At 40.9% G+C, this 24135-nt stretch overlaps 1 protein-coding gene and 1 long non-coding RNA gene across 3 annotated transcripts in view; one reads left to right on the top strand and one right to left on the bottom strand.

Annotated features, from left to right (window-relative positions):
- The window catches only part of LOC133642274 (uncharacterized), an 88024-nt gene that overhangs the window by 33335 nt on the left and 30554 nt on the right, over nucleotides 1–24135 (bottom strand). Inside the window, exon 3 of the long non-coding RNA XR_009824490.1 lies at nucleotides 10126–10228. This is a non-coding gene — a long non-coding RNA (uncharacterized LOC133642274). The remainder of the gene's footprint in view (nucleotides 1–10125; nucleotides 10229–24135) is intronic.
- Nucleotides 1–24135, top strand: part of slc29a4a (solute carrier family 29 member 4a) — a 59198-nt gene that overhangs the window by 21651 nt on the left and 13412 nt on the right. The window contains exons 2-5 of one of the 2 annotated variants that reach the window (XM_062036374.1): nucleotides 9825–10192; nucleotides 14618–14749; nucleotides 14811–14924; nucleotides 17764–17892. In XM_062036374.1, the coding sequence (XP_061892358.1) occupies nucleotides 9958–10192; nucleotides 14618–14749; nucleotides 14811–14924; nucleotides 17764–17892 (610 nt within the window). In that variant the 5' untranslated portion in view covers nucleotides 9825–9957. Of the gene's footprint in view, nucleotides 1–9824; nucleotides 10193–10699; nucleotides 10794–14617; nucleotides 14750–14810; nucleotides 14925–17763; nucleotides 17893–24135 lie in introns of those variants that run through there. The other variant, XM_062036375.1, reaches the window with a different exon arrangement.

The following is a 24135-nucleotide window of genomic DNA, read 5'->3' as shown; positions in this document are numbered from 1 at the left end:
TAATAGAATATAGTATCTTTATTGTTGGTTATTATAATTATTAGTATTGATATATGTTGATATGCCGGTGTATATTGTATATTGATAGGAATTTGAATCAATGTATCATTTCTATAGTCTGTGACCCATTAAAGGGGAACTGCACTTTTTTTGAATTTTACCTATCATTCACAATCATGAAAGACAAGAAGACAAAAGTACTTTTTTTGTTGTTGCTTTCTAACATGTAAAAATCGGCTCAATCTAGATGGCCTGCAATGCAGCTAATGGGAGCAATCAATTCTACCACTAAATCACTTTAAATTGCATTAAAAAACCATCAACAATAATTCATTTACGTTCCGTAACCTGTATAATAACAAAACTGCAGCATCATTGTTACTGTAAGAGCAAACACTGAGGAACTATTTTTCTAGCGTAGTAACACATCGGCATTAGCCGTAAAAGCTAACTACGGCAAGAGATAAGCTAGCTTCTACAACAACACAAAACTTGTTTGAGTTTGTAATGCACAATACTGCGATAAGACACCAATTGTACTGACTGAAAAATATGAACAATCATATTACAGTATCTGTAAAGTATTAGCCCACATTTCATGTTTTGTTTGTACACAGCTGAGCTAGCCAGACAGTGTATGCACTGTAGATGTAATAACACGCATGATGTGCTGCGTGTATCATGATCGATATTAAAATGACTCACTCGATGGACAGTTTTTGCAGGACGTTTCCTGTTGATTTTGGGTAAGCAATCCATTTACACGTTTGTATGAAGAAATAGCTTTGCAAAGTCGCTTTCACCTCACTCTCCCGGCTTCTGTCTGCTCCAACGTTTCACTCTTCCTTTGTGCTGGCTTCTATAAGCAGCAGTATATTTAGCTTCAAAAGTACAAGGTTGTGAATCCTCATTTGTAAAAAATAGTCGTCTTCAATCAATCAATCAATCAATCAATGTTTATTTATATAGCCCTAAATCACAAAAGTCTCAAAGGGCTGCACAAGCCACAACGACATCCTCGGCACAGAGCCCACACAAGGGACGTCGATGTGAATGACTATGAGAAACCTTGGAGAGGACCGCATATGTGGGTAACCCCCCCTCTAAGTACAGTCCCTAGTGGATCCACATAACAGTGAGAGTCCAGTCCATAGTGGGGCCAGCAGGAGACCATCCCGAGCAGAGACAGGTCAGTAGCGCAGAGACGTCCCCAACCGATGCACAGGCGAGCGGTCCACCCCGGGTCCCAACTCTGGACAGCCAGCACCTCATCCATGGTCACCGGAACCGGAATAACCCGACGAGGGGGCAAAAGAGAAAGAAAACGGCAGATCAACTGGTCTAAAAAAGGGGGGTCTATTTAAAGGCTAGAGTATACAAATGAGTTTTAAGATGGGGCTTAAATACTTCTACTGAGGTAGCATCTCTAACTTTTACCGGGAGGGCATTCCATAGTACTGGAGCCCGAACAGAAAACGCTCTGTAGCCCGCAGACTTTTTTTTGAGCTCTGGGAATCACTAATAAGCCGGAGTTCTTTGAACGCAGATTTCTTGCCGGGACATATGGTACAATACAGTCAGCAAGATAGGATGGAGCTAGACCGTGTAGTATTTTATACGTAAGTAGTAAAACCTTAAAGTCACATCTTAAGTGCACAGGAAGCCAGTGCAGGTGAGCCAGTATAGGCGTAATATGATCAAACTTTCTTGTTCTTGTCAAAAGTCTAGCAGCCGCATTTTGTACCAACTGTAATCTTTTTATGCTAGACATAGGGAGGCCCGAAAATAATACGTTACAGTAATCGAGACGAGACGTAACGAACGCATGAATAATGATCTCAGCGTCGCTAGTGGACAAAATGGAACGAATTTTAGTGATATTACGGAGATGAAAGAAGGCCGTTTTAGTAACACTCTTAATGTGTTACTCAAACGAGAGAGTTGGGTCGAAGATAATACCCAGATTCTTTACCGAATCGGCTTGTGTAATTGTTTGGTTGTCAAATGTTAAGGTGGTATTATTAAATAGGTGTCGTGTTGAGCAGGACCGATAATCAGCATTTCCGTTTTCTTAGCGTTGAGTTGCAAAAAGTTAGCGGACATCCATTGTTTAATTTCATTAAGACACGCCTCCAGCTGACTACAATCCGGCGTGTTGGTCAGCTTTAGGGGCATGTAGAGTTGGGTGTCATCAGCATAACAGTGAAAGCTAACACCGTATTTGCGTATGATGTCACCTAGCGGCAGCATGTAAATACTAAAGAGTGCAGGGCCAAGAACCGAACCCTGGGGAACTCCGCACGTTACCTTAACATTGTCCGAGGTCACATTGTTATGGGAGACACACTGCATCCTGTCAGTAAGATAAGAGTTAAACCAAGACAAGGCTAAGTCTGACATACCAATACGTGTTTTGATACGCTCTAATAAAATATTATGATCGACGGTATCGAAAGCAGCGCTAAGATCAACGAAGGAGCAACATAGATGACGCATCAGAATCCATCGTTAGCAATAGATCATTAGTCATTTTTGCGAGGGCTGTCTCCGTAGAGTGATCTGCCCTGAAACCGGATTGAAAAGGTTCACAGAGATTGTTAGACGCTAAGTGTTCATTTAGCTGCTGTGCAACAATTTTTTTGAGGATTTTCGAGATAAAAGGAAGGTGGGACACCGGCCGGTAGTTTACCATGAGGTAATACATATTGATATGAACGTGTCTGTTACTACATTATATATATACTTGCAGTCTGTATATAAAATGTTGATGGAGGGTTTTGAAGTTGTTTTAGGGGGCTTTGAAGGCTACATTGGTGACTCCCATTAGCTGCATCTTTCAAGTGTTGTTTTATCATCTTCAAAATCGTAAACAAAAAAAATGACGTGCGTTCTTGTCTCTCATATTCCATCCATCCATCCATCTTCTTCCGCTTATCAGAGGTCGGGTCGCGGGGCAGCAGCCTAAGCAGGGAAGCCCAGACTTTCCTCTCCCCAGCCACTTCGTCCAGCTCCTCCCGAGGCGTTCCCAGGCCAGCCGGGAGACATAGTCTTCCCAACGTGTCCTGGGTCTTCCCCGTGGCCTCCTACCGGTTGGACATGCCCTAAACACCTCCCTAGGGAGGCGTTCGGGTGGCATCCTGACCAGATGCCCAAACCACCTCATCTGGCTCCTCTCTATGTGGAGGAGCAGCGGCTTTACTTTGAGCTCCCCCCGGATGGCAGAGCTTCTCACCCTATCTGTAAGGGAGAGCCCCGCCACCCAGCGGAGGAAACTCATTTTGGCCGCTTGTAACCGTGATCTTGTCCTTTCGGTCATAACCCAAAGCTCATGACCATAGGTGAGGATGGGAACGTAGATCGACCGGTAAATTGAGAGCTTTGCCTTCCGGCTCAGCTCCTTCTTTACCACAACTGATCGATACAGCGTCCGCATTACTGAAGACGGCGCACCGATCCGCCTGTCGATCTCACGATCCACTCTTCCCTCACTCGTGAACAAGACTCCTAGGTACTTGAACTCCTCCACTTGGGGCAGGGTCTCCTCCCCAACCCGGAGATGGCATTCCACCCTTTACCGGGCGAGAACCATGGACTCGGACTAGGAGGTGCTGATTCTCATACCAGTCGCTTCACACTCGGCTGCGAACCGATCCAGTGAGAGCTGAAGATCCTGGCCAGATGAAGCCATCAGGACCACATCATCTGCAAAAAGCAGAGACCTAATCCTGCAGCCACCAAACCAGATCCCCTCAACACCTTGACTGCGCCTAGAAATTCTGTCCATAAAATTTATGAACAGAATCGGTGACAAAGGGCAGCCTTGGCGGAGTCCAACCCTCACTGGAAACGTGTCCGACTTACTGCCGGCAATGCGGACCAAGCTCTGACACTGATTGTACAGGGAGCGGACCGCCACAACCAGACAGTCCGATACCCCATACTCTCTGAGCACTCTCCACAGGACTTCCCGAGGGACACGGTCGAATGCCTTTTCCAAGTCCACAAAGCATATGTAGACTGGTTGGGCAAACTCCCATGCACCCTCAAGGACCCTGCCGAGAGTATAGAGCTGGTCCACAGTTCCACGACCAGGACGAAAACCACACTGTTCCTCCTGAATCCGAGGTTCGACTATCCGGCGTAGCCTCCTCTCCAGTACACCCTAATATACCTTACCGGGAAGGCTGAGGAGTGTGATCCCACGATAGTTGGAACACACCCTCCGGTTCCCCTTCTTAAAGAGAGGAACCACCACCCCGGTCTGCCAATCCAGAGGTACCGCCCCCGATGTCCTCGCGATGCTGCAGAGTCTTGTCAACCAAGACAGCCCCACAGCATCCAGAGCCTTAAGGAACTCCGGGCGGATCTCGGCCTTGCCACCGAGGAGCTTTTTAACTACCTCAGCAACCTCAGCCCCAGAAATGGGAGAGCCCACCACAGATTCCCCAGGCACCGCTTCCTCATAGGAAGACGTGTTGGTGGGATTGAGGAGGTCTTCGAAGTATTCCCTCCACCGATCCACAACATCCGCAGGCGAGGTCAGCAGAACACCATCCGCACCATACAAGGTGTTGGCAGTGCACCGCTTCACCTTCCTGAGGCGGCGGATGGTGGTCCAGAATCGCTTCGAAGCCGTCCGGAAGTCATTTTTCATGGCTTCCCCGAACTCCTCCCATGTCCGAGTTTTTGCCTCTGCGAACAGCTTGGCCTGTCGGTACCTGTCCGCTGCCTCTGGAGTCATATGAGCCAAAAGAACCTGATAGGACTCCTTCTTCAGCTTGACGACATCCCTCACCACCGGTGTCCACCAACGGGTTCTGGGATTACCGCACGACAGGCACCAACTACCTTGCGGCCACAGCTCCAGCAGCCGCCTCGACAATAGAGGTGCGGAACATGGTCCACTCGGACTCAACGTCCAGCACCTCCCTCGTGACATGTTCAAAGCTCTTCCGGAGGTGGGAATTGAAACTCTCTCTGACAGGAGACTCTGCCACACGTTCCCAGCAGACCATCACAATGCGTTTGGGCCTGCCAGGTCTGTCCGGCATCCTCCCCCACCATCGCAGCCAACTCACCACCAGGTGGTGATCGGTAGAAAGCTCCGCCCCTCTCTTCACCCGAGTGTCCAAAACATGAGGCCACAAATCCGATGACACAACTACAAAGTCAATCATGGAACTGCGGCCTAGGGTGTCCTGGTGGTAAGTGCACATATGGACACCCTTATGTTTGAACATGGTGTTTGTTATGGACAATCTGTGACGAGCACAAAAGTCCAATAACCAAACACCACTCGGGTTCAGATCCGGGCGGCCATTCTTCCCAATCACGCCTCTCCAGGTTTCACTGTCACTGCCAACATGAGCGTTGAAGTCCTCCAGTAGGACAAGGGAATCACCCGGGGGAGCACTTTCCAGTACTCCCTCGAGTGTATCCAAAAAGGGTGGGTACTCTGAACTGCTGTTTGGTGCATAAGCACAAACAACAGTCAGCACCCGTCCCCCGACCCGAAGGCGGAGGGAGGCTACCCTCTCGTCCACCGGGTTGAACTCCAACATGCAGGCTTTGAGCCGGGGGGCAACAAGAATTGCTACCCCAGCTCGTCGCCTCTCACTGCGTGCAACGCCAGTGTGGAAGAGAGTCCAGCCCCTCTCGAGAGCACTGGTTCCAGAGCCTTTGCTGTGCGTCGAGGTGAGTCCGACTATATCCAGCCGGAACTTCTCTACCTCGCGCACTAGCTCAGGCTCCTTCCCCCCCAGCGAGGTGACGTTCCACATCCCGAGAGCTAGCTTATGTAACCGAGGATCAGACCGCCAAGTGCCCTACCTTCGGCTGCCGCCCAGCTCACAATGCACCCGACCTCTATGGCCCCTCCCATGACTGGTGAGCCCATTGGAGGGTGGACCCACGTTGCCTCTTTGGGCTGTGCCCGGCCGGGCCCCATGGGGACAGGCCCGGCCACCAGGCGCTCGCCATCGTGCCCCAACTCCGGGCCTGGCTCCAGAGGGGGGCCCCGGTGACCCGCGTCCGGGCGAGGGAAATCTGAGTCCTTGTTGATGCATTCCCATAGAAGTCTTCGAGCTACTCTTTGTCTGATCCCTCACCTAGGACCTGTTTGTCTTGGGAGACCCTACCAGGGGGCATGAAAGCCCCCGGACAACATAGCTCCTAGGATCATTGGGACACGCAAACTCCTCTACCACGGTAAGGTGGCAGCGCAGAGAAGAGGTCTCTCATATTGATTGGGAAAATCACAAAAAAAAAGCAGTTCCCACATTCCATTCCCAGTTTGCAACCTCCGTAAAACAAAAAGAGGAAGAAGAAGAAAGAAGTTCGTTGTCAGGTCATCGCTTCTTTTTTTTGCAGACACTGCTGTTTTCTAGTTGCTGCTTTCTCCTGAGAAAAACCTGAGTTTTTTTTGTTTCTGATTCCTGCATAGCTTTGTGTTTTTGTATTTTTGCATTTCGGTACTTCTTGGAGTTTTTTTCCTCTATATTCTTAGTGGATTATCAAGCACCTCTGTAGTTTTTGCCTTTATGTATATTGTGCCACTACTTTTTAGCACCTCCTTTGACTTTATTCACATCAACTGCGTCTATGTCATTGCATCCTGGGGTCACGCCACCTACACAAAGTGCAGATCGCACCAAAACAGGCACATTAATGCACTTGAAATAGTCATAATGAATGCTTGACTTGCTGCTCCTGTCTTACAGAGCAGTGATTCCCAACCTTTATTGAGCCAATTAGGCTTAGCCTTTATAATTGTAGGACTTACAAAACCCAAAACCAGTTAATTAGGCATGCTGTGTACATCATAAATAAAAACAGAATACAATGATTTGCAAATCATTGTATTCGCTGGAAAACGTTATTTTTTGCAAATATTAGCTCATTTGGAATTTCATGCCTGCAACATGTTTCAAAAAAGCTGACACAAGTGGCAAAAAGACTGAGAAAGTTGAAGAATGCTCATCAAACACTTGGGAACAGGTGGGTGCCATGATTGGGTTAAAAGCAGCTTCCATGAAATGGTCAGTCATTCACAAACAAGGATGGGGCGAGGGTCACCACTTTGTGAACAAATGCGTGAGCAAATTTCCAACAGTTTAAGAACAACATTTCTCAATGAGCTATTGCAAGGAATTTAGGGATTTCACCATTTACGGTCCGTAATATCATCAAAAGGTTCAGAGAATCTGGAGAAATCACTGCACGTAAGCGATGATTTTACAGACCTTCGATCCCACATGCGGTACTGCATCAAAAAGCGACATCAGTGTGTAAAGGATATCACCAGATGGGCTCAAGAGCACTTCAGAAAAACACTGTCAGTAACTACAGTTGGTCGCTACATCTGTAAGTGCAAGTTAAAACTCTACTGACAGGAACGGCGTGGCGAAGTTGGTAGAGTGGCTGTGCCAGCAATCGGAGTGTTGCTGGTTACTGGGGTTCAATTCCCACCTTCTACCTTCCTAGTCACGTCCGTTGTGTCCTTGGGCAGGACACTTCACCCTTTGCCTCTGATGGCTGCTGGTTAGCGCCTTGCATGGCAGCTCCCGCCATCAGTGTGTGAATGTGTGTGTGAATGGGTAAATGTGGAAATACTGTCAAAGCGCTTTGAGTACCTTGAAGGTAGAAAAGCGCTATACAAGTATAACCCATTTATCATTTATCATTTACTATGCAAAGCGAAAGCCATTTATCAACAACACCTAGAAACGCCGCCGGCTTCGCTGGGCCCGAGCTCATCTAAGATGGACTGATGAAAAGTGTACAGGATTTTGGAGCAACATATGTTGCCATCCAAGCAATGTTATCATGGACGCCCCTGCTTATTTCAGCGAGACAATGATTGCTGCCCAGAAAGTGTGGGCACCTTTCTAATGTTCGTCCTCAAAATGCAAGTCCTCACATGCAGGAGGATGGTGGAATATGTCAGATGCATTGCAACAGTCAGCCTTAATGCATTGTTGCAGCTCGATGTTTTTTGTGCACATCATGCAATGCATGTATGTGAGACGAGTGGGTGAAGTTTTCGGCCGTGCTCAGAGGGTGTGACTGCGGTGTCGAGAGCAGCGGGATGAGAGGGTGACGAGAGAGTGGAAGAGGTGTGCGGGTGTGTTAAGGGGTTAAAATCTGTGCCTGTTGGCGGGTCTGTTAGCCACCCTTCAAGTGGGGGTGTCACTAATGTCATAATAATACTTTTTTTTCACCTCATATATATTTCGTGATCTACGGCTTGGCGACCCCGCTATAAGGCATAACACGATACACGGGTACATGAAACGCCATAACACGAAACGTCGTAACACAAAACGCCGTAACGCGAAACGCTGTAACATTAAACGTTGTGATGTGAAACTATGTAACATGAAATATCTTAACATGAAACTCCGTAACACTATAAGGCATAAAACGATACAACGTAACATGAAACGGGATGCATGAAACGCCTGAGCACGATACGCTGTAACACGAAATTCCATAACACGAAATGCCGTAAATACGAAATGCCGTAACACGAAATGCTGTAACGTCCAAAGTTGTAACATGAAACTCTGTAACACTATAAGGCATAACACGATACAGCGTGCTACATGAAACACCTGAGCACAATACACCGTAACACGAAATGCGTAACACGAAATGCTGTAACACGAAGTGCTGTAACACGAAACGCCGTAACATGAAACATCATAACACGAAACGTCATAACACGAAACGTCATAAAACGAAACGTCGTAGAACGGAATGCTGTAACGTCAAACGCCGTTACATGAAACGCCATAACATGAAACGCCGTACCATTACAATGTCGTAAATCAAGCACGGCCTGTATACCGGCGTAAAGATACATTATTTGTCGTAAATAAATCGTAATTTTCCTACCAATCAAGTGAAATCTGATAATATTCCGCAGCACAGTGGTTGGGAATGACTGATATAGAGGACCCTGGACCTTGGAGGTTCCTAAAAAAAGCAGAGCGCTCCTTGTGTGTATATCTTTTATCAGAGTTCTGCAAAACACAACTGCAGTGGATGCTGGTTCTTCAAGCAGAATCTTTGTCTGGTGCAAAATATATCGCGTATGTTTTAATTTGTGGCTTTTTGATCTAATTTAGGACGATATTATTATTATTGAAAGTGCGAAAGAGCCTTGCATAGGCATACAAAGAATACTGATAGTGAATTTAGTGGACTAGTACTGATGTTGAGGTGCCGACTTTACTATTTGCTGGTTGTTGACGTGCATGACAAAGAGGAGCATGTGTCGTGTTAATACTTTTGAATGGAGCCAATGAAAGGCTTCTATTGAAGTACAGCTGCTGCGGTGTGTACACTTTTAATTGTGTTCATGGGTTAAATGTCTAGAGGTTGCATATATGTGCGGTGCATAGCATATTTGTGCATGCTTCCATAAAAAGGTGCAAAAACATCACATCACTTTAGAGATTTTTTTAGCTAGATGTTTAATTTATATGATTATTTGTGTTTCCCTTTGATGCTTCAATGCCTTGCAGAGCGACATTTTTGCTCACATTCCCTTCAGTTGGCCTGCCACACACTCATGCATCTTTTGTCATTTTCCCAGTTAATATTCTTCTCACACACACACACACACACACACACACACACACACACACACACACACACACACACACACACACACACACACACACACACACACACACACACACACACACACACACACACACACACACACACACACACACACACTTCCACGAGCCGTCTAACCTTGACTTGTCTGATATTGTATTGTTATTCTTTTATTATGTTCCCCTCCCTTCCCCTTGCAGTTCCTCCATCATCTAAAGCTCTCCCAAATATCTGCCTCCATCACCCCCGACTGGAAAAGGGTGTGTCTCTAGGATTATGTGCAAAATGCATGCTCCCACTGGTGTCTAGCGAGCGTTGGACTCGGCTGCAGAGATGGACTCGGCGGGGCCAGAGCGCCGCAGGCCCACCCCGGCGCAGACGCCTGAGGAGAGGGACGTGTGGAGGGACGGAATGAGAGGCGGATGGAGGGACGCGGGCAGAGAAGGATGGAGGGAGGGACGGGAGAGCGGTGTGGTGCAGAGCTACAGTTTTGACTCCTACCAGCTGGAGGAGGAGGAGATCAGCAAAGACGTCCCGGAGAGAGGCGTCCTGGCGTTGTCGGAGACTGGTAAGATACTTTGTGACTGCATACACACTCTCAGATCTATAGTAGGAAATCAAACAACAAAAAAACAAGCATTCAAACCAGACTACTTTCTAGCAACATGGGCATCATATTTGTAAACAAAACACACCAGAGAAAGAAAACGTCAAGTAACCCCCCCCAAAATTATGCTCCTGTACCAAACTCCTTGTTTAGTGGTACAGCAGTTTAAGAAACATTGGTATTGAACATTAAGTACAGTGACCCACCATTTGTGAGGTTTACGAACGTTTGAATCGCTCCAAATATACAATTTGGTGCGAACCATATCTCTGTGTACTAACTGTTATGACCTGTTCCGCCAGGCCATTCTTTGTTTTAGTTTCGGGTGTTTCCTGCGTTTTTGGCTTCACTTCCTGTTTTACACTTTTATTTTGGTTCCACTTCCTGTTGTGTTTGTATTCTGTTCACCCCAGCTTTATTGTCTTTCTGAGCACTTCCCTCCTCAGTCGCGGCTTGTTTGTGTTGATTGTCTCACCTGGTGTTGGAGCCAGGTCTCTTTTCTTTGTTGGTTGTGGGATCGTTCCAAATGTTTGGGGTCCTGGTGTTCAGTGAAACTTTCATGGTTTGTGGCATTTTTGCTTAAACTACTTTCTTTTGTTGTCAGCTCTCTGTCAACTATTTTTTCCTGCACAGATCTCCTGTGTTTTTTCAGTGCAGTTTTTTCCTCCATGCACTGTTTGCATTGTACCTGCACGTTGCCCGCTGTCTCCTGCTTTTTGGGGTCACGACCTCCGCTACAAAGAGCACTCCTAACACCAAAGCTTCATTCATTAATTTTGTGTCTCGCTGGCAGCCATTTTGTGCTTGAGGATGCCGGTTTTGTACCACAGCAAGTTTTTAATTGTGATGGGACCTGACTTTTCTGCAAAAAAAAAAAGCCAAATCGGACTTAATTTACAGCCAAATTCGATTGGCAAAAATCATGCTGATCGGCCAAAATGTGTGGGTAAATTCCTGGGATTTGAAGGTTGTGCATAATTTGCGTAAATCATAAATTCCGGGAGGGACTAATTATTTATTGAATATAATAAGCATACAGTGCTTACATACCAAAATTTTTATAATTATTATTCAATTCAATAGTATTATTAGTGGCTGTGGCTGTAGGCAACCTGATAGGTTTTTTTTTCACTTTAATGCCACAATATATTAGTAGTTGCTTTGGAATTACAACTGTTTTATAAACACCTCAGACCTGTTTGAGCCTGTGGTCTCAATGACCAACTGTAAATTCACAGCAAATCATCAGTTAATAATTGCATTACTTTTACAGTAACATTTCCAGTAATTTACTGTGAAATATCTTTACAGCAATTTACTTTAACTCCGGAGCTGTGATTTTACGGTTAATTATAATGAAATTACAACTAAATGCTGTAACTTCACAATTGTAATACTATTTTTAATTACTCTCGGTTTAACAGCATACCGCCACTTACGATACAAGAGTGTGTAACGTAGTCTCTGGAACCCCTTCAAAGGGGAACTGCACTTTTTTGGAATCACAATCATTATGAGAGACATGACGATGGATGTTATTTTTTCTATGCATTTTAAATTTTAAATAAATGCGACCAAAAGTCCGCTTACAATGGAGCCTATGGGAGCCGCCCAAATTCTGACTATAAAGCCCTTAAAAAACATCCAAGCACCTCCATTAGGGTTTTATATACATGATGTAAGTATATATGTAATGTAGTAACAAGCACATTTATAACATTTAATATTTACATACTTTGATCATTCTAATTAAAAAAACGCATCACTTTTGCTTTTTTGTTTTCTTCATCACTGTCACTCTGCAGACTTCAAGAGAGCCAACAAACATAATAAAATATCACTTACTGTATAATGTCTGCTGTCATTAAGGTGCCGACTGCTGGGATGTTCATGTCATTTAGATGAAGGATGTCTCATAATCATGGCAAAGAATCTTTTTGTGACGTTCTTGACAGTTCCGGGTCCTAAATGGCTGTCAAAGTGTACCAACTTTTCGGATTACATCTTCAGACTTCTTCTGTCCAGGTGAGAGATATGATTTATGATCAACAATAAACCTCCAAGGAGCAGGGAAGCGAGGAACCAGCTCATCAGCCGATCATGTCAACATTGACACACAAGCAAGTGATCACAGCGCCGCTATAAATAGTTGTGTGAAAAATATCACTAACACTTGGTTAATATTCAAGTCACGAAATGTAGATGGAGTATTGTTGGCTTTTTTTGAATGGTTATTTATCGGATTTAATGGGCGGAATAGATTACCTCCCATTGGCTCCGCTGTAAAATGAAGTTTATTTACGTTTATTTACGAGTTAGAATGCATTAAAAAAAATCCAACTGTTGTCATGTCTTTAATAATGATTGTGAACGATAGGCAAAATTCCAAAAAAGTGCAGTGTCCCTTTAAAAGACAGATGAGTTTGGATTTACATTAGTTTATTGTGATATTACTATGAATACAGTATTTTACTGTGAAATAAATTAATTGTTGCGAAATATAATTTTACAGTGTAATACTGTCGGCGTGAAACAAAAAATACAGAGTAAATTGTTGTATGTGCCTTCATATAAAAATATGTTATAAATCTTATGGAAAAAGTCAGTAATGAATCCAGGGAAGTCACACCCATATGGGTGAAAAATTAATGCGGTTCCCTTTCGATTCACGTTTCTACTACACTGTCATTGTGTGTCAGTGTGTGTCAACAACCTTGTTACCATAACATTATTCAGCTCGCAGAGTCTGCACTAATCAGATAACCTCTATTAGCCTTGTTCTCTGGCCCCCCCTCTCAACTGTCAATCACGGATGGAGTGGAGCGTCCCCACTCACACCAGCCTGCCAGGGAGAAGTCAGAATTCCGAGCCAAAAGACGCAATCAACCGTAACACTCTGGCTCTTCTAAACATGACTGCCAGAGGGGAACATTTATATATAGTAAAAAAAAAAAATCACAGCGGGGTTCTGTATGGCGATGGATTTTTGTGGTAATCATGTTTACGTTCAAGCAGACAGTCTTGGAGAAGATCCCTGCTCATCCTGTGATGATTGTTTACATTTAGTGACTATTACGTAATGTTGACAACGTGTGCATATGCAACTACTGTATGAAGGATCCAGCATTAGCAGATGAGTTATTATATAAATAACTAGAATTTGCAATTCCGGTTGGAATTGCGTCTAAATGAGCAAGCCACCGAACCGCCGATATGCGTAAGCAAAACTGAAATGCTTGAATGTCCAAGGTGAGTGGAGTCTGTGGATTTTGGAACGGTCCGAATCGGTTGAGAAATGTGGGATATGAAGAGGTTTGTATATTGCCCATTCATTTTCAATGGGGGAAAATTCCTGGTAATTCCGGGTAATCTGGGAATTTTCGGAAATGGGAAACATGCTGGCTTGAATGTCCATGGTGAGTGGAGTGTGTGCATGAACGGTTCAAATCGGATGAGAAATGTGCGATATGCAGTAGATTGAATATTTCACATTCATTTTTAATGTGAAGAAAATTGCCGGAAAACCGGGAATTTTGGAAAAGGGAAAACATGTTTTGCATTCGATATATCGGAAGAATAATGTGTGTGTGGATGGTTGAAAGGTCGGAATCGGTTTTAAAAATGCAAAATATTTTGAGAATTTAGGGCATTGTAAACTATGAATATGTCCATTCATTTGAACGGGAATTTTCTGGGAATTTTGGGAAAACCCGGGAATTTTTGAAAATATTAATTCTAGCACAAGTGTCCTAGATGATATGAATGAGTTGGTGTTAGAATTTTTGGAACAGGTTAAAAAATGTTGACGTACTAAGAGTTTGAATTGAGAATGGGTAATTTGGAATTCTTGGAATTTCGGGTAAAGCGGGAATTTTTACAAATGTTGTTGTCCCAACTAAGAAGAATGTTTTGAAGGTGAAATGGTCAAAAACGGTTGAAAAATGCGGTCTGAAAAATCTTTCCAGCAAGAGGTGAAAATAGGGCTTTGGAAAATTGGGAATTCTGGGATTTTCTGGAATTGTTTTCAACTTGGCACATGGTAGTTTGATTTTCCAAGATGAGTGGAGTGTGTGGATGGTGGAATGGTTCGAATCGGTTGAGAAATGCGGGAATTGTGCAAGTTCGAAAAATGGCCCATTCATTTTCAAAAGGGAAAAATGACCCGAGAATTCTGGGTAATCTGGGATATTTTTTCCAATTTTGGGGGGAGCTCACAATCGGATGAAAACTGTGGGCTGTGGCCTCTGGGAAACTTTTGCGGCGTAATAATAACTCGATTTTTTGGTGTAGAATGTATGACATCATGTATATGATATGGGACATTAATGAAGATCTATTGCCTGCCTGTGATTTCATATGCTTTTCATTTCCTATCTTCCCACTCAGACTTTGAGGAGCCGCTCCCTGACGACCGTTACCATGGTATCTACTTCGCCATGTTATTGGCGGGGGTTGGTTTCCTGTTGCCCTACAACAGTTTCATCACAGACGTGGACTACCTTCACCACAAGTTTAAAGGTACAAACGTGCACCGAAATGTGATGTTGTCTCCCATGGGTGTAAATGCTGCGCCTTCCAGGGACGTCCATCGTGTTCGACATGAGTCTGACGTACATCCTGGTGGCTCTCCTGGCTGTCATCCTGAACAACGTGCTGGTGGAGAGACTCAGCATGCACACCAGAATCACTGTGGGTGAGTTGCACAGAAACCGGCATGGACACAACTCTTCTTTCCCATGTTGTATATTGCTGTTCTTGACATCCTGAGGACGACTTGGTGGTGGGAATGGACCAAATATGACGCTGGTGAGGAAACGTTTGACCAAAACACGAAGACGCTTACTCTTTGTTGTTCTAGCCTTGGGCCCGGCTAGTTTGGACAAACACCCAGTTTGTTTGTACAAATGCAGACAACACAGCGTTGTTACTTTGCTAAATTTGATCTCTACTCCTACCAGTGGGGGCTCTTACCAGATGTTATTAATGAGTTTACACTTCCTCTTAAAATCCAACCGCTGCTATCGTTTACCTTTCCATTTGTCATGCGGGCAAAAGCCAGCACTCTCTGGATGATCTGTGATTGACATCTGGACCTGAAGCTATCTACCTGCTCAGTGGCCTAGTGGTTAGTGCCCGCCCTGAAATCGGTAGGTCGTGAGTTCAAACCCCGGCCGAGTCCTACCAAAGATTACCTCCCTGCTTTGCACTCAGCATCAAAGGGTTGGAATTGGAATGGAAAAAGTATTCCCGGGCGCGGCCACCACTGCTGCTCACTGCTCCCCTCAATTCCCAGGGGGTCAGGGTGATGGGTCAAATGCAGAGGATAATCTCACCACACCTTGTGTGTGTGACAATCATTGTTATTTTTAACTTTAAGGCCATATTTCCCATAATGGAATAACCCCTAAAAAATTATGTTACCAAATACAAATTCATGCTAGTTTACAATTGTATGAGAAAAATGTACACATTACAATTTACCTCACCCGCATCTTAAGTCGATTAACTTTCACCTTGTTAAAACTCCACATAGTCAATCAAGGTTAAGAGGATAACAAAATAAAGAAGAGAAGGTTATGTATTTCCTACATCACGTTCTACTTGTATATTTGAAAAGGTCTTTTTTATTTTATTTTTGTTTCCGAAGTGTCTCTGTAGAAAGACAGCAGCGGCAAGCACCTGCCAGCTCACGTACGCCGCCCTCATGGTGAGCCACGGAACTGTGTGCCTCGCCGTACAACATTTCTCTGCAGTTTAGCAGCAAGTATCAGGCATACAAAGCAAGTATGCCCGCTAGAAAACACAAAATATAAAGTAAGGGTCCACTTTGCCAAAATGCGCAAGCTCAGTTGAATCAGCCGTATGCATGCTACTAATTAGCACGAGCAATTTTACATGCCAATTTCAACACCTCCAAATTTGTTAATAAAACTACAACTAAGATACACGTTACAATCAAACAGCATTAAGTACAATATTTATCATTTGGTATGTGACACCTGCTAACTGTTAGCATGCTAACTCTTTAAGCTAATTTTTCAACCGTTTACCCAGAGTCGTATAACTTGGTAGTGACACATGCTAACTAAGAGCATGCTAACTTTTATAGCTAATTTTGTAACCGTTTACCCCAAAGTCATATAACTTGGTATGTGACACATGCTAACTGTTCGCATGTCAGCATTAGCACACTAACTTTTTTACCATTTTCGCAGTAGTACTCCTTTGAGTCATTACACTTGGTACCTGATGCATGCTAACAGTTAGCATTTCAGTTCGACTCACGAGTGTCGCGGTGGCATTCACAACTGCCGGAATTGCAGAAATCCTAGTTAATATTTTTTCCTAGCTATGAAGTCAACACACTGCCTTTTAATGTCCTGGAACTACAACTGCATGCAAAGTCAACTATATTGTTTAATACTTGCAAATGAGATTTAGAAATGTAATTAAAAAAAACAACATATAACACTGGACAGCAGTTATTCATCATAATGAGTTTATTATTAAATGTTACGTTAAAAAAAATGTTTTTTAATTATCGAACAACGAAATGTATTGATTCCCAGGTATTGGGAATTGGTACAGTATCGGTTCGAATGTGAAAGGTAGCCATCCCTGCATGCCATCCAAGTGATGGGTAAATGACACCTCAGCGAGTGTATGGCACACTCACTAGCTGGATTTTAAAAAAGTCACTACATTGATCTGCAAATAAAATTAATAGTTAGCAAATATAATTGTTTTAGGTTTTTTTTGCAGAATAGCTGCATAAAAAGGAATATGAAACGCGGAACTCTTGTCAATGAGCCAAATAGTAAACAGGGCGAGAATAACATTTACCTTATTTGGTGCTATAAGGAAAATGATCCCAGACTATGATTTGTTTTCCTTTTTCTTAATTCCATTTGAGGATGGTAAAAAAAAAACGGATGTCAAACGCGACACGCCACTCTTCCAACTTCATTTAGTATACAAGCTTGTCACTTTTTAGCCGTAAGAAGGACTTCCACACAGTTTGCTGCTTCATAGTGAAATAAGACTGCAGCTGTATCGACTGTGTGTTTTTTTCTTAACGTGACACACACATCGAGGGACGCAGCATCACTCCTTTTTTTTTTATGATGTATTGATGCTTCGGTATCGTTTTAACCATCACTATACTGCTTATGAAAGAGTACACATTTAGCCTCATCTCAGGTTTCTGCCCTGTTTGGTTTTTTTTATCAGGAAATGTGCTAATTCAACAATTTGTACTTAATAAATTAACTCATTATGGAGAAAATACATTTATAACACTGTTAAATGGACACATATTTATTTTGTGATTAGGCTCTGCCTCACCTCCCTCGCCCGCGTCACCGGATTTCGTCCATCAAAGCTGCATTTGCTTGTGAAAACATGTCAAGACTGACTTAGTCATGAGCTACAAATGAATGTATGCATAATGTATGTCTAGTGTATGTCTCATGTATGTATAATGTACAGTATATATAATGCATGCATAATGATTGTGTAATACCTATGTACAGGCTACATTCTAGCATTGGGGCCGCTGGTGTTTGTCAGCATATTTGATGTGTGGTTGGCCAAGTTCACCACCAGTCAGGCTTACATCATCAACCTGGTCTCAGTGGGAATCGTCGCCTTTGGATGCACAGGTAAGAAATATTTCTAAATAGGTGACTCATCCAGCTCGCCGCCCGTTTGCCTGGTATCCATCCATCCTCTGTGCATCTGTCTGTCATTCTGTCCAATAAGATTATCTACCCTTCATCCAATCATTATTCCATCCATCTTACTACTAAATAGGGATATATACAGTACAGGCCAAAAGTTTGGACACACCTTCTCATGTCAATGCATTTTCTTTATTTTCAAGACTATTTACATTGTAAATTGTCACTGAAGGCATCAAAACTATGACACCTGTGAAATGAAAGCCATTTCAGGTGACTACCTCTTAAAGCTCATCGAGAGAATGCCAAGAGTGTGCGAAAGAGTAATCAGAGCAAAGGGTGGCTATTTTGAAGAAACTACAATATAAAACATGTTTTGAGTTATTTCACCTTTTTTTGTTAAGTACATAACTCCACATGTGTTCATTCATAGTTTTGATGCCTTCAGTGACAATCTACAATGTAAATAGTCATGAAAATTAAGAAAACGCATTGAATGAGAACGTGTGTCCAAACTTTTGGCCTGTACTATGTGTATGTATATATATATATATATATATATATATATATATGCATTTGCAACCTGCTGCGATAACGATATGAATCACAATATATTAGTTGGCATATAAATGATAATAGAACCATTTCAATACGGGTTACAAAGGCTCCTAATTTAGCTACTGACATAATTTTTGGTTGTATTATTTTGACAAAATTTTGTGCATGGTTCTATCTACACTTCTGTTGAAAAGTGTAATAAAAAATGTAATAAGCACTTATTTTTCTGTTGTTTTTGGCTATTTCACATTAGTTTCGGGCAATACTAAAATTTGGGTATCGATCCAATACCAAGTAGTTACAGTGGCAGTATCGGTCATACCAATGCTGATACTGTACTTTCATGTAATGTAATGTAATGTAATCATTGAATGATTACATTTTTGATCACATTTATAAGTAGACAAAAACATAGGATGGTGGTATAACAGCACAGTATAAATATTCCGATTATTTTCTACTATTGGCTCTGATTTGAATAATTTGTTTTTGCCCTTAAAACAATGCTGTGTCCAGGGACTTATTTTCTGATTTTGTAAACAATACAAAAAAAAGTTGTGATATTAAAAGATATTGATGTAATCCAGTTGTCACCAACCTTTTCGAGCCCAAGATTCCTGGTCTCAGCCAAAAACCAAAGCAAGATCTACCCCATATACAGTATATATATATATATATATATATATATATATATATATATATATATATATATATATATATATATATATATATATATATATATATATATATATATATATATATATATATATACATATATATATATATATATATATATATATATATATATATATATATATATATATATATATATATATATACATATATATATATATATATATATATATATATATATATATATATATATATATATATATATATATATATATACACTACCGTTCAAAAGTTTGGGGTCACCCAAACAATTTTGTGGAATAGCCTTCATTTTTAAGAACAAGAATAGACTGTCGAGTTTCAGATGAAAGTTCTCTTTTTCTGGCCATTTTGAGCGTTTAATTGACCCCACAAATGTGATGCTCCAGAAACTCAATATGCTCAAAGGAAGGTCAGTTTTGTAGCTTCTGTAAATTTTTGAACGGTAGTGTATATATATATATATATATATATATATATATATATATATATATATATATATATATATATATATATATATATATATATATATATATATATATATATATATATTTATGTATATATATATATATATATATATATATATATATATATATATATATATTTATGTATATATATATATATATATATATATATATATGTATATATATATATACTGTATATATGTATATACATATATATATATATATATATATACTGTATATATGTATATATAGATATAGATATATATATATATATATATATATATATATATATATATATATATATATATATATATATATATATATATATATATATATATATATATATATATATATATATATATATATATATATACTGTGTATATATTAGGGCTGGGAATCTTTGGGTGTCCCACGATTCGATTCAGAATCGATTCTTGGGGTCACGATTCGATTCAAAATCGATTCTTGGGGTCACGATTCGATTCAGAATCGATTCTTGGGGTCACGATTCGATTCAGAATCGATTCTTGGGGTCACGATTCGATTCAAAATCGATTTTTTTTTTTTCAATTCAACACGATTCTCGATTCAAAAACGATTTTTATTATTTATTTTTTTTTTATGTATTTTTTTTTTTTTTATGAAAATAATACACAACAATACCATAATAATGCAATACAATTTCAAAACCAAACCCAATTTTGGAGTTCTGAACTTGTGATTTCTTGCAGTGTTAAGTGGTAATATTTCACATTTGTCCCAATTGACTTTATACCCTGATAAACAGCCATATTCAGTGATGACATTATTGATATAGTGTAGAGAGGAGTTAACATGTGACAGGTAGAGAATTATGTCGTCACAATACATCGATAGCTTATTATACTGAGAGCCAATTTTTATAACATGAATATTATTTTCACTTCTTATTTTTGCAGCTAAGGGTTCAATAACCAAATTAAATAATAATCCAGATGCAGGACATCTCTGTTTTACTCCTCTTTTTAACGAAAAAGGTTCTGAAATATGATTATTGGTTTTGACTGATGCCATGGGCCTTGTATAAAGCATCTTAATCCATTGTATAAAATTATCTCCAAATCCAAATTTACGTAATGTGCAAAACATAAATGACCAGTTTATGCGGTCGAATGCCTTCTCCGCATCAACAGTACATACTGCTGTGGGATAAGGGAGACTTCTAGCATAGTAAATAACATTAAACAATTTCCTTGTATTGTCTGAAGATTGTCGACCTTCCATGAAGCCAGTTTGGTCAGTATGAATTAATTTTCCTATTACATTTGATAATCGTGTGGCTAAGATTTTTGCCAAGATTCAAAAGGTTTCTCTATTCATTCAATACATAGGATTTCAGCAGGATCTACCCCAGTCTGCTGACTGCAATCTTACTTGGAGGGGAGGGAGCAGGTGGTAGAGGTGAACGGCACCATGTCCCCCCCCCCTCTCGGTGAGCTGTGGAGTCCCCCAAGGCAGTATATTGGGACCTTTATTGTTCCTAATATACATAAATGACATGTCATCGGCATGCGACTGTGAATTGTTTTTGTTTGCGGATGACTCTGCCTTGCTGGTATCCGGCAAGGACAAGTCACAGGTGGAGAAAATCCTCAGTGCTGAGCTCTGTAGAACTTGCACCTGGCTCGCTGACAACAAGCTATCCATACACTTGGGTAAAACAGAATCCATCCTGTTTGGGTCCCACATCAAACTTAAGAAAGTCAATGACTTCACCATAAAAGTAGGTGACATTGTTATCACCAGGAAAGATGAGGTCACCTACCTAGGTTCCATTCTAGAGGCTAACCTTTCCTGTGATAAAATGGCAACCAAGGTAATCAAAAAGGTTAACCAACGAACGAGATTTCTCTACAGAATTTCCTCTCTGGTCAACAAAAGCACCTTGAGGCATACTTGCCAACCCTCCCGTTTTTAGCGGGAGAATCCCGTTATTCAGCGCCTCTCCCGACAACCTCCCGGCAGAGATTTTCTCCCGACAAACTCCCGGTATTCAGCCGGAGCTGGAGGCCACGCCCCCTCCAGCTCAATGCGGACCCGAGACTGAGTGGGGACAGCCTGTTCTCACGTCCGCTTTCCCACAATATAAATACGCTTGCAAGTTCCAAAACGAATGGAGACAAGAATTTCAGTTCATCCAGGACAGTTCGAAGGGGAAGGTGTATGTTGCCTGTAAATATGTAGAACAGACTTCTCCATTGAACACGGTGGCCGAAATGATTTCTCAGTCATGAACAGAGAAGTTAAACAGGACAATACTGCCATCTAATGGATAGATAATTCAAGTATTTCTTTTATGTAAATAAAATAAATATATATATATAGCTAGAATTCACTGAAAGTCAAGTATTTCATACATATATGTATATATATATATATATATATATATATATATATATATATATATATATATATATATATATATATATATATATATGTATATATATATATATATATATATATATATATATATATATATATATATATATATATATATATATATATATATATATATATATATATATATGTATATATATATGTATATGTATGAAATATATATATATATGTATATATGTATGAAATATATATGAAATACTCGAGTTGGTGAATTCTAGCGGTAAATAACCAAGCCCCCAACCACGCCCCCTCCCACTCCCCCACCCCACCCCCCACCTCCCGATATTGGAGGTCTCAAGGTTGGCAAGTATGCCTTGAGGATTCTGGCGGGAACTCTCGTTCAACCCTTTTTTGATTACGCATGCACCTCCTGGTACCCCAGCACCTCCAAAACCCTCAAATCTAAACTCCAAACATCTCAGAACAAGCTGGTCAGGTTACTTCTAGACCTCCACCTCAGATCCCACCTCACTCCTACCCACTTCTCCAAAGTGGGCTGGCTCAAGGTGGAGGACAGAGTTAAACAACTTGCACTGAGCCTAGTCTATAAAATCCACTACACCTCCCTGATACCGAAGTACATGTCAAACTACTTCCTTAACGTAAATGACCGCCATAACCACAACACCAGGGGGAGCTCCACTAACCATGTTAAACCCAGATTCCGAACTAACAAAGGTCTTAACTCATTCTCTTTCTATGCCACATCAATGTGGAATGCGCTCCCAACAGGTATAAAAGAAAGGGCATCTCTATCCTCCTTCAAAACCGCAATAAAAGTTCACCTCCAGGCAGCTACAACCCTAAACTAACACCCTCCCCGGATTGCTAATAATCAAATGTAAACAATCAAATGCAGATACTTTTTCTTATGCCTTCTGATCTCTCTCTCTCTCTCTCTCTCTCTCTCTCTCTCTCTCTCTCTCTCTCTCTCTCTCTCTCTCTCTCTCTCTCTCTCTCTCTCTCTCTGTCCACTACTTGATGTCCATATCCTCCCCCCCTCCACACCCCTGATTGTAAATAATGTAAATAATTTAATGTGATTATCTTGTGTGATGACTGTATTATGATGATAGTATATATCTGTAACATGAATCAATTTAAGTGGACCCCGACTTAAACCAGTTGAAAAACTTATTCGGGTGTTACCATTTAGTGGTCAATTGTACGGAATATGTACTTCACTGTGCAACCTACTAATAAAAGTCTCAATCAATCAATCAATCAATCAATCAGACATGCAAGCAGAGTAGTATATTTTTGTAAAAAGTGTTTATAATTGTAAAGGACAATGTTTTATCAACTGATTGCAATAATGTAAATTTGTTTTAACTATTAAATTAACCAAAAATATGACTTATTTTATCTTTGTGAAAATATTGGACACAGTGTGTTGTCAAGCTTATGAGATGCAATGCAACTGTGACACTATTGTTCTTTTTTAAATTTTTTTTATAAATGTCTAATGATAATGTCAATGAGGGATTTTTAATCACTGCATTGTTGAAATTGTAACTAATATTGATACTGTTGTTGATAATATTAATTTTTGTTTCACTACTTTTGGTTTGTTCTGTGTCGTGTTTGTGTCTCCTCTCAATTGCTCTGTTTATTGCAGTTCTGAGTGTTGCTTGGTTTGGGTATGGTTTTGGAATTGGATTGCATTGTTATGGTATTGCTGTGTATTGTTTTGTTGGATTGATTAATTAAAAAATAAAAAATAAAATTATATAAAAAATAAATAAGTAGATTTTTTAAAAATGAGAATCGATTCTGAATCGCACAACGTGAAAATCGCGATTCGAATTCGAATCGATTTTTTCCCACACCCCTAGTATATATATATATATATGCATATATATATACTGTATATATATATATATATATATATATATATATATATAATAGCAAACAATCACTGCCTTTGCACAAGTCAATGTTTACTTTTGTAAATATAAATTAACAAAAAAAACGTACTTTGGAGCAATGTTCACAAACTCTATTATTTGGCTTGTTAGCTGCCCGTCGCAGGTGAGCGATGAGGGTCGGGGTTGAGTGAAGAGTTGTTTGATATTGGATGCTAAAAAATGTCCGA

This window comes from Entelurus aequoreus, linkage group LG25 (genome assembly GCF_033978785.1).
Source record: "Entelurus aequoreus isolate RoL-2023_Sb linkage group LG25, RoL_Eaeq_v1.1, whole genome shotgun sequence".
Lineage (NCBI taxonomy): Eukaryota > Metazoa > Chordata > Actinopteri > Syngnathiformes > Syngnathidae > Entelurus > Entelurus aequoreus.
This window is presented reverse-complemented; position numbering and strand designations above follow the sequence as displayed.